Source organism: Rhamphochromis sp. 'chilingali' (genome assembly GCF_963969265.1).
Source record: "Rhamphochromis sp. 'chilingali' genome assembly, chromosome: 9".
Classification (NCBI taxonomy): Eukaryota; Metazoa; Chordata; class Actinopteri; order Cichliformes; family Cichlidae; genus Rhamphochromis; species Rhamphochromis sp. 'chilingali'.
Window position 1 is genome coordinate 21,518,028 of NC_137936.1, and position 10,889 is coordinate 21,528,916.

The 10,889-nt window shown below is 38.4% G+C and overlaps 1 protein-coding gene across 1 annotated transcript; it reads left to right on the forward strand.

Moving 5' to 3' along the window:
- Positions 1-5,748: 5,748 nt before the first annotated feature.
- ppil1 (peptidylprolyl isomerase (cyclophilin)-like 1) lies at positions 5,749-10,775 on the forward strand. The gene is made up of 4 exons (XM_080891798.1): positions 5,749-5,943; positions 6,162-6,316; positions 10,105-10,173; positions 10,494-10,775. Exons 1-4 carry the CDS (start codon positions 5,888-5,890, stop codon positions 10,712-10,714), a joined length of 501 nt encoding a protein of 166 aa, XP_080747924.1. The 5' UTR covers positions 5,749-5,887; the 3' UTR covers positions 10,715-10,775.
- Positions 10,776-10,889: the final 114 nt, after the last annotated feature.

A 10,889-nucleotide genomic window follows, 5' to 3' on the forward strand; every position in this document is an offset into this window, starting at 1 on the left:
CATGTTGTCTTCTTAATAATGAAGACTTATAGATATTTTGTTTATTTTTAGAGGGAAATTTGGGACTCTTCTACTGTGAAGCTATACTGTAGTGTACACACTGCAGCATGCGGTTTAGCATTGTCTTAAAGAAATATGCAAGGCCTACTTCAAAAAAGATCGTTGAGGGGAGCATAAGTTGCTCTAAATAATGTATAGACCTTTCAGCTCTGTGCCTTTCCAGATGTGCAGTTTGTAATTAAGTAATTAGCATCTTATTTCCTGTGCAAGCAGTAAAGACACACTCACTTTTTCACAGGGCTACATAAAGTCTGGTGAAAACTTTATTTTCACGTGACCATATGTGACAAAAGCTTCCTTGCAAGTGGGTAGAAGCAACCTTAGTGGGATTCAGCTTCACACTGGTCAGTAAGCATGTAAAATATATATTTTTAAAGCAGGCCTCAGGTTTTGCCCACTAAATGACCCACAATGCCCTTTAAGATGACATTTCTATAGTCTTAGTGTAGTCTTTCTTATCTGAATCTGGAGAGAGTTGCTTTAGCCTCATCTGGATAGATGAGCTGACATAGAAACAGAAATATGTCCAGTAAGAAAATTAACTTCAAAACTAGGTAGCAGAGCATCTTTACACAGTCATTCAGAGTTGTTCTCAGGGTTCTCCTGGCTGCCTGAAACATTTCTGCTCATTCTTGATAAAGTGAACCTTGAGCTCACATTATTTATAAACACTCTAAACATCACTCTCACATCAGAATATGTGCCCATAATTATGTGCTAGAAAAGTTTCCAGTGCACAGTTGAATCCAAATGGTACACAGGCGTGTAGAAAGTTGTGAGGAACACAAGTTCTTGTTCTATGTAGAGAAATCAATCTTTAGTAAGGATTTGTAGAAGTAATATTTCACTTGGGGATAAATTTTCTTTCTACATGTGAGTGTCTGTATAAGCTCACTCACTCAGGTAGGTTGGTGAACTTTAATGGTGTAGCTGTTATTCCTCACAGTGTGTTTGTGCTCAGGATGCACAGCACTTTTTGCATTTGGCTCTATTTTGATGATGTCCTTTTGCAGTTTCTGCAACAGGTAGCAGACCTGGTGCAATAAACTTTAGTGATGTGGTATCTTTAACAGGACTGGTTTTCTCAATTTCAGATTAATTGATGGATATGTATTCTATTGTGATAATAAAGTTAAACTCAACCATTTGTCACCATATCTGCAGGAGTTGATTTTGATGAGGTTAATGTTAAAAGGTTCCTGTTCTTCTTACTGTGACACATGCTGAGCAAACACAACAAAAATAAAAAACTTTTTATTTACTTTTAACTTTTTGGATAAACTAAATTGTCTATGTTTAGGAAACGAAATATATGACTTTGATTTTTCAGCTGTTAATGTTTTCTATTTCATGTATCACTTTATATCTATGTTTTCTTCTACTTCCCTCCTAACTTGTCCTAGTATTATGTTGCCTCCAAGTATCTAGTAACTAAATTACTCGTATTCATTTCCATCATTTCTTCTCATCAAGGACTATTTATGAGCATCTCACTATTTCAAAGTCACAGCAGGGGGCACCTCAGGATCTTTGATACCTCTCTCTGAGTGGAGACTGATACTTTCCTCCTTCGCTGCCAGTGTTGGCTCTTCAGCTTTCCCACAAGTGCTTTGCTCCTTTTGGCAAATTCTCTTTGATTAAGCAGTGAAACAAGTATTCAGAAAATAAAATTAAGTTTTGATACCACAAAGTTAAAATATTCCTTTACAAATAAAAATCCTGCATGCATAATTTAAATTCAGTTCAATTCAATTGTATTTATATAGCGCTAAATGAAAACAACAGTCACCTCAAGGTGACTGTTGTATCGATTTGATGCGTAGTTAATGCTTAGTTAACAAAAAGAACAATTAGAACTCTTAATATTAACAATATCAAATAGAAATCAAAAACATAGTATGTATCATATGAAAAACAAGTACAGTGTGGTGCAAAAGTCTTGAGCTGCTCGTCATCTCTTTATGTTTTGCTAGGGCATTGGTAATAGGTGTAGCAGTTAATTAAAACATGCGAACATGTGAGGCAAAAACAGGGTTTGAGCTTGAAAATCAATATTTTCAGCTTTATTCTTCAACACGGTCTGAATTCTCTTAGGCAGACCTTCTTATAATTTCTTTAAGTAGTCTTTAGGAATAGTTCTCCAGGCTTCTTGAAAGACATTCAAAGCTCTTCTTTGAATGTTGGCTGCCTTTTGTTCTGATATCTGTCGACATGATCCCACGCTGCTTCAATATTGTTGAAGTCCAGGCTCTGGGGTGGTCAACTGCCAGATGGAGACGTGTGATTCGTCACTCCAGAGACCACATCTCCACTGCTCTAGAGTGCAGAGACATTCCCTCTTGTCCCACTTTGTTATAATACCACTAACAGCTGATTGTAGAATATTTAGTAATGAGGAAATTTCACGACTGGACTTGTTGAATTTTGCTTTCTACCAGAAAATCTTGAAAGAGAATGTCTATCAATTCATCCCCTGAAGCTCAAGTGCAGTTTGGCTATGCAAGCCCACATGTGAATGCCTTAAAAAAATGAATATTTTAGAGTGTCTTAGTCAAATTCTTTACTTAAATCAGGGTGAGATGCATCGTCTGGACCTTAAACGGGACTGTTCATGCTCAAAAGGAGAAGAGTGGGTCAATATTCCTTCGCAGTCATGTAAAAGCTTGATTGGAGTTCTTGCTGCCAAACCTTTAAAAAAAATCTTTTCTGTACATATTTGTGAACATATCTGTTCACAAATATGATATGTTCACAAATATGATATGTTCACATATCTGGGTCGATTCCAAAAGTTAATCTTTCTGATTAATTGAAACTCAGGTAAAATTTTTAATACAAATTGGTCCATAACTTTTTTCAGCAATCCTTTGTAACTAACAAACCAAGAAACAAGCAAGCAGACAAAGTGAACCAATCACATGACTACTTCAGTGGAGGTAATAAGTTTGAGAGCTAATAGATATTTGTGACCACTGACGAAAACTGGCATAACTTGAAGGAGCCAATAGCATTAACACTGAAGGATGTTGTGGGTCCAAAGACGTCCAGTTGTGAGAACTGTTTCTTTGGAGAGACTATAAAGATGGGAAGGAGAAGACACACAGGGAACAATGGCCAGACATGAGAAGCAAACACAAGATGCACTGAGAGTATTTTTAAGTAAAGTGGGCCAGTTGACTGGAGGAAGTAAAGCAGTAGAGCTTACTCCTTTATAAGGGTTTCACTCACTCCAAGGTGATGTTTGACAGTGTGCACAGGCCTTGACTTGGTCAGTAAAGGCCTTTTACTACTGAAAAAAAGCTATGTGAAGGGTGTACTGAAGTGCCAGGATAACACCCTATAATATACTTGACATATTCATACCAGCAATAATTGTTTCTGAACTGGAGATAAATGTTTTCCTGTATTGGATATCGGTACATTGATAATAAGTTTACCTCTTTCCATCAGTCCCACATTAGATACCACTTTCCTTTGCCCCATTTTCTTTACTTCCCTCAAGTCAGTATATCCTACCTGTCACCATTTACTTCTGGAGAGGTTTTATAGCTCTGGCGACCTCTAAAGCAGGAGACACAGAGAATGTGCTGTGGATGTTTCACAGGTAAAGGGAATATCTTTGAATGACACTGTTGTAGAGCGGTTAGATATGTAAACCAGACTGGACATGTTCTCTGATTCACAAGAAGCACATCGAGATAAAGGGTAAGTCACATGGAAAGCAAAGCTAGCTACACTAGAGAGCCTGAACGATACTCCAATTGACAAAAGATCTGATGGAGAGCGAGTAAAAGAGTTCATCCTTAAATAGTCCAAGTGAGTGAACAGTGAGTTACAATCAGATGTGCCAGCCAGGGAACCAGGGGAAACCTGCAGGTAGTGACACCTCTAGGGAACACAGGAAATTAATGAGAGATAGAGGAGGCAGAGAGAGAGAGAGCCATGGAAGGGGGGAAACAGATGGAAAAGATGGGCAAGCAGATACCATGACAACTTCTCTCACAGCCACATTCGAAGTATTTGAACTCTTGCTCTTTAGCACTGCTTTTATGGTGCCAGTAAATACCAGTCATCACAGAGAGGCTTGGGTGGAAGAACTGGGCAGTCCAGTATCAAATGAACGGTGGGAAGAAGGCCAATGAAGCTTGTTTGAAACCCAACCACAATTCATGAATTATGGTGCTATGTTGACATTTCTCTGTGCAAGTAATAACATTTCTCCCTTTGCTTGTGTTCGTGACCTTCCTGGTGGAGCAGGCAGCCTAACTTTTATGATTATTTTGTATTTTCTCCTGTTGAGGAGCAGTTTTAGACAGGGTCAACAAGGGGTGCTAGAATCACCCAGTGACCATCATCAACAAGCCTGGGATGAATGGGAGAGTAAACTCAAAGCTGGTTAAGGAAGACCTTCAATTCAAATCCTGCTTTGACATCATGAACCAGAACATGTATTACAATGCTTTTAAGAATACTTCCAGAAATAAAAATGCACCGAAGGACATAAGATGTTGATTCAGAGGCAGAGATTTCTTCAGAAAAGAGGCAGGACAGACTGTCCACACGTCTGTCCATGTGTCTGTCCTCTCACCTCCATAAAGCTTAAAAAGCTTAAACGGGAGAGATGATGGGATCAAATCTGAGTTTAAAAGACAACATTTTATTAAAGTGAAACAAGTGATAACTACAAATGCAGAGTAATGTCAGTATAATTTTTGGACAATGATGTAATTTGGTAATTTTTATCTATCAAGACATTTAAGTTAAATTAATATGACATATACGACAAATAAAATCTTTTCAGCTTCAACCGAAGTCATTAAACAAAAATCTGGGATTCATATGTAAGCAGCTTATGCTGTAGCTGAACAGTGTAGACTTGCTGTAGGCATGCTGTGCTAGACAGACGTGACGTCTGTCTAGCACCTGCAGCTCACTTCTCATGTTGCCACTACATTTTCCAGCTGCTTATTTAGCATTAGGAGCTGTAAGCTGCAAACTAGGAGAGTGGGTCCAGCAGATTCCAGGCGCAACATCAGAGGTCTCTGTCCAGTTAAGATACTACGTAGCAATACACACACACACACACACACACACACACACACACACACACACACACACACACCCTCTCCCCCAGTTTTTAAATGATGTCTTTGTTCTTTTCCCTTTTCAGGCTCGGTTGGATCAGCACCCCTTGAGGCTGGCTCTGCGTCTCTTCTTACAATCTTACCAGGGATCCTTCAGTTGCATAAGATACATGTGTTACTGCACCTTGGAAGCACTTTATTAGTAATGACATAAACTACTGCTGCTATTATTACTACTACAGGGGATGATAATGATATGAATTTCTTTTGTTAAATGTATTTACTATATCATACATATTTAGAAATCTCTTTAACTACATTATCAAGACAAAATGTATTTCCAGATAACCAAACTTTAAGACAGGGTCCTTTTTCTTTCTTACAAAGTAAAGCGTAAATGACAGTGAAATGTGGTTTGTAATGTAGTTTTTCAGTTTATTCTTAGTAACAACACTGTTAAAAAGTCGTCTGTTAATCTGAACTTCTGAGAAGCTGATGCTGGTAAAGAATGCTAAACGTAAGCAACACAATAAAAAAAGGGGTGGTATCATTTAGTTCGTCCAGCAGATGGCAGCCTTTCTCTAACATTCAAAGGAAATGCTCGGCAAACCACAGAAGAAGAAACTCCTTTTGAAATGTGTTGAATGAATTCACTGGGCTAAGAAATTCCTGGCTACTTATTAGAACTTAAGTTTAACGAAACATTTTTTCACAACTGTTGTAGCTTACGGTTTGAGGTGATAATGTCGGGGATTCCTCCGGACACATGGCAGCCTCCCACAGTGGCTTTGGAGACGACGTAAGTCCCCAATGAAACACTGGATGCTAACTCAGCTAGCTTTGAGGAACCTGAAGTGTTGGTGTCTGTTGCGTTAATAAATTTTGCATATTTTATTTTTTCACAATCTTTTTAACAAACCCCATGAAGCATAGCACGTTTCCGCTAAAAACTAGTTTAAGAGACAGCCTTTGTTATTCAGAGCCGCTAAAGACATGCTAACTGGCCGTGCGTTGCAGGATGGGGACTGTTGTGGTGGAGCTGTACTGGAACCATGCACCAAAGACCTGCAAGAACTTCGCAGAGCTGTCCAGAAGAGGCTACTACAACAACACCAAGTTTCACCGGATCATCAAAGACTTCATGGTGCAGGGAGGAGATCCCACAGGAACAGGTGGGTTCGTCACAGATAAGTGTTTGAATACCACTGTCCACATGTTAGGGTAACAGGTTCATGATTTGAGTAGGCTAAATGCTACTTAAGGGTGTCTAGCAGAGGAGGAGCCAGACATTTGAAACACCCGGGGCTTAGCCCTAAAGGGTAGTATGCATGTGGGATTTTTTTTTTTTTTTTTAGGGGGGGTGTAGAAATGACTGAAAGATTAATAGGCTCTGTTTTGAGTTTTGTTCAAAAAAGAATGACTTCATATAGGGAAATATATATATCACACATGCAGGACACCTTAAACTAGTTTTTTAATTGAGCAGCAAGACAGAACGAAGTCGGGGCTGTATCAAGACACGAGGACTAAACCCCAATTCAACCAGACCCAGAACTGATCCAGAATTAAAACACTACAACAGTTCAAAAGCAGGATTACTGAGGACTTAACCAAGACATAACCACAATCAGAACTAGATGATAGTAGCACTAAAAATCATCATAGACCTGCACTACACTTATTTATTTAATTCTACCAAAGTACAATATTTAGATTGAGAAAAGTTTATATAATTATTTAGCCTTGTTGTGCAAACAAGCCTGCAGAACTTAATAAATATAGAATTTGAAAAATAGCAAACCTAAAAAGAAACACTAGGTACGAGATACATGAGTACCTATGATACAGTGATACTTTTAGTAAGCAACCATTTGACTAACATGTGTGTCTCACCTGCTCTTGTTCATCTCTGTTCTGTCCTCATTCTCCATCTCAATCTCTGCTCCTCTCTCTCCCTCTTTGTGCTGACAATCATCAAATATACAGTTGAAACCAGATATTTACAAACTCTTCAGATCAAAACACAAACACTTTTTTAATTGTAACATCAAATCAGACTAAATGTTTATTTTTTTAGATTGATAAATATAAAAACATATTTGTTAACTTTAAGAGTAAAGAGAGAAACTGTCTGTGTTTTTTAATTGCAAATGGCACCAAATTGTATTCAAACTTGAGCCACACTTATGGAGCTCCACAGTTCTTTTCCTGGTGTTTTGGTTGACATCTCTTGATTTTCCCATGTCAAAGAAACAGGCTCTGTGTTTTGCCTTATATGCATCCACAGCTGTGCCACCAATTTACTCACATGGACTCTACTAACCTATCAGAAGCTTCTTCAGCTCAGAATGGAATCGTCTGGAGTTTTCTTATTAATTAACAATAAACTTAGTGTACATGTACTCCTAAATTTAATGAAAGTGATAAAAAATAGACAGCTCTGTCTCTCTTTATTCTGACATTTAACTAATTCAAAATATATTTCAATATTTATCTAAAACAAAAGTTTACTCTAAATTGATGTTGTACAGTAAAAATGTTTTATGTTTTCTCCCTAAAGTGTATGTAAATATCTGGTTACAAATGTGAATATCCTGCTGTGTACTGAAATCCCTCTTGTTTTGCATAGAAATATACTGAACAACATACAAAGCATAATATATAAAATAACATTTACCTGAGTTTTTTCTTTGAAAGAACCCTCTAATGTCCATTCTTATATTTCAGTACATAACTGAAACCGAATTAGTCGGGGAGGGTAAGAACTGAAAATATGAAATAAACACACGTAAGCTAAGACTCTCTAAAAAATAGCATTTGTTCGGCTTTTCATTTCGCCATTTGTTGATTCACTTGAAGAGCAAGTAAAATAATATTGGTCAAGTGATCAGTTTCATATCAATCTTTCGTGATGCACCGTCATATTTACATTATTTGTATGGTACGAATGATTTGCTTTGGTACCTGCTCAAACTTAAGCTCTCCTTAGTATGGCTGGCTCCGTCTCTCCAACAGCGCACTCAGGGGCAGCAGCTGCCCCGCCCCCTCGCTCAGTCGCTTAGTGCCTGAGCTTGGATCATACCAATATCAGGGGGGGATTCACGCACAGTCGTAAATTCCCACAGTGTGCACTATGTGCTTCGAATATTGTGTGTACTTTTTGTTTTATACAGTTGTCAGCCAGGCATCTAACTATGAAAAAATTACACTCCAAAATACCCCGGGCTTCTGACAAAACAACCCGGGCTTAAGCCCCGTAAGCCACCCCCACGCTCCGCCCCTGGTGTCTAGATTACTAAACATGTCAGTCACTTTAACATGAAGCTAAGTAAATGTAGATGTCTTTCGTATTGTTCCAATTTACAATGTGTTGTGTTTTTTTCCCCTCCCCTAATACACTGACATGACTGTTTTATGACTGTGCACAAAGCAAACTCCATAAATGAAGTTTTGGTGTTGATGCTGCCCAATATTACATTCCCGCTCATTTGGCTGTAAACCAGCCAGGTTCCAAAATTCTTATATGGAATCATGAGGGCTGTTGAAGCAGCATATTAATGCTCGTAGTTTTATAATCAGTCAGAACTCTTAATATAGATCCAGTGTTCAGGTGATTAACATGACTTTTAACCAGATGCTTTGTTTGTTAATACAGAACTTCATTAAACGGTGTGTTTGCATATGCAAATAATATTTACAGATGCTTATAATACTGTATATTTTACAGTTGTTCTTTTTCTTTGCCATCAAAAGCATGTCTGTATTTTTCCAAGAAAAATATGTAATTTTCTTAATATTGAATCCTCTTTTATACATACTAATCAGCCACTTTATTAGGCACACCTTGCTAATACTTGGTTGGAGCCCCTTTTGCCTAAAGAACTGCCTTAATTCTTCATGGCACACGTTGAACAAGATGTTGGAAACATTCAGCTTTGTCCGCTGGACATCTACTATTGAAGCTCAACTTTCATCAATGATGCTGTATTTCAGGGGTCTCAAACTTGAATGAGCTGTGGGCCACTGCAGGCACGGTCATCTCATGTGAGGGCCACTTTAGTGTTGAAGTAGTACAAAAAAACAAACAAACAAGAAAAACCCACAAGTATTTCTGAAAATATAGTGTGTGTGTGTGTGTGTGTGTGGGGGGGGGGGGGTGTTTGTTTTGTTAATTTCAAATATTGTATAACAAGGTGCTGTATTTGAGCACAGTGATCTCGTTGTAATGTAAATCAAGCCAATTTCAGGCTATCTGAGTTTTGTGATAAGGTGCATTATCCTACTGGAAGCAGCCATCAGAATATGGGTAACACTGTGGCTATAAAGCGATGGGCATGGTCAGCAATAATAGTCAGGCAGGCTTTGACTGTTGAAAGATGTTCACCTGGTACTAAGGGGCCCAACGTGTGCCAACAAAATATCTCCCACACCATTAACACCAGCTGTGTGAATTGTAGCCTCAGTTTCATGTTTTTAACTAACAGGAGTGGCACGCAGTGTGATCTGCTGTATCCCGTCTGCTTCACGCTTCAATACGCTGTGTTCTGCATACCTTGGTTGTTGTTATTTGAATTACTGTTGGCTTCATATCACTTAAAGAGGTCTGTCCGTTCTTATCTGACCTCTGGCATCAACGAGGCATTTTTGCCCAGAGAATTTTCTCTTTTACAGACTGTAAACCCTGGAGATGGTTGCGTGATCAGCAATTTTGAAGTACTCCTGCTAAGTTCAAAGTCACTTAAATCACCTTTCTTCTGCATTCTGATGCTCAGTTTAAACTTTATTGTCGTCTTGAACACGTCTACAGTTACTGCTATGTGATTAGGTTTTTAGATTAATGAGTAGTTATATGTATACCTAATAAAGTGGCCCTGTCACTACTGTCTGATTAATTTCACATGTTCATGGTCTTCAGAAAACTCATCCAATGCGCCACTTGTAATGTTTGTTTTCCAAACAGGTCGAGGTGGTGCCTCCATTTTTGGCAAACAGTTTGAGGATGAACTACGCCCAGAACTAAAATTCACAGGTAATGCACGTAGAAGAAGCTTTTATAGGCTTATAAAGACAGGCTCTGGAGCAAATCCTTCAAATCATTTGTGTGTGTCAGTACTGATGTCTTAATCTGGTATTTGTATGCACATGTTCACATATGGACGCTTTATTTTTAGATTCAAATCTTCAGTAGAGTTCATGTATACCAATAACTTGTAAAGGTTTCTGGTGTTTTTGAAACATTTCTTTAGTTCACAGCTGAATAAACTGAGTCCAGTGATCCCGATAAATACCTGTGTGATAACTGATAGTGAGGACATTTATAATTTCTCATTATGTCTCTGTGCCTGTTAGGTGCTGGTATTCTAGCGATGGCCAACGCGGGGCCGGACACCAATGGCAGTCAGTTCTTCCTCACCCTCGCACCCACTCAGTGGTTAGATGGAAAGCACAGTATTTTTGGAAGAGTGTGTCAGGGAATGGGAGTGCTGAACCGGATTGGGATGGTGGAGACGAACAGCCAAGATCGTCCAGCTGATGATATCAAAATTCTCAGAGCAAATGTATCCAGTTAAATGAAACTTTTGTTTGTTTGGTTGCTTTTTTTAAATAAATATCTTTTTAATGTAAGTAAAATGTGTTTTCTTCAGCTGTGCAAATAACCTGTAGACAATATTAATCCACCAAACTATTAGACATTCCTACTTAGTTATCACTATCAAAACAAATTCCGTTTTAAAGCCAAATTGA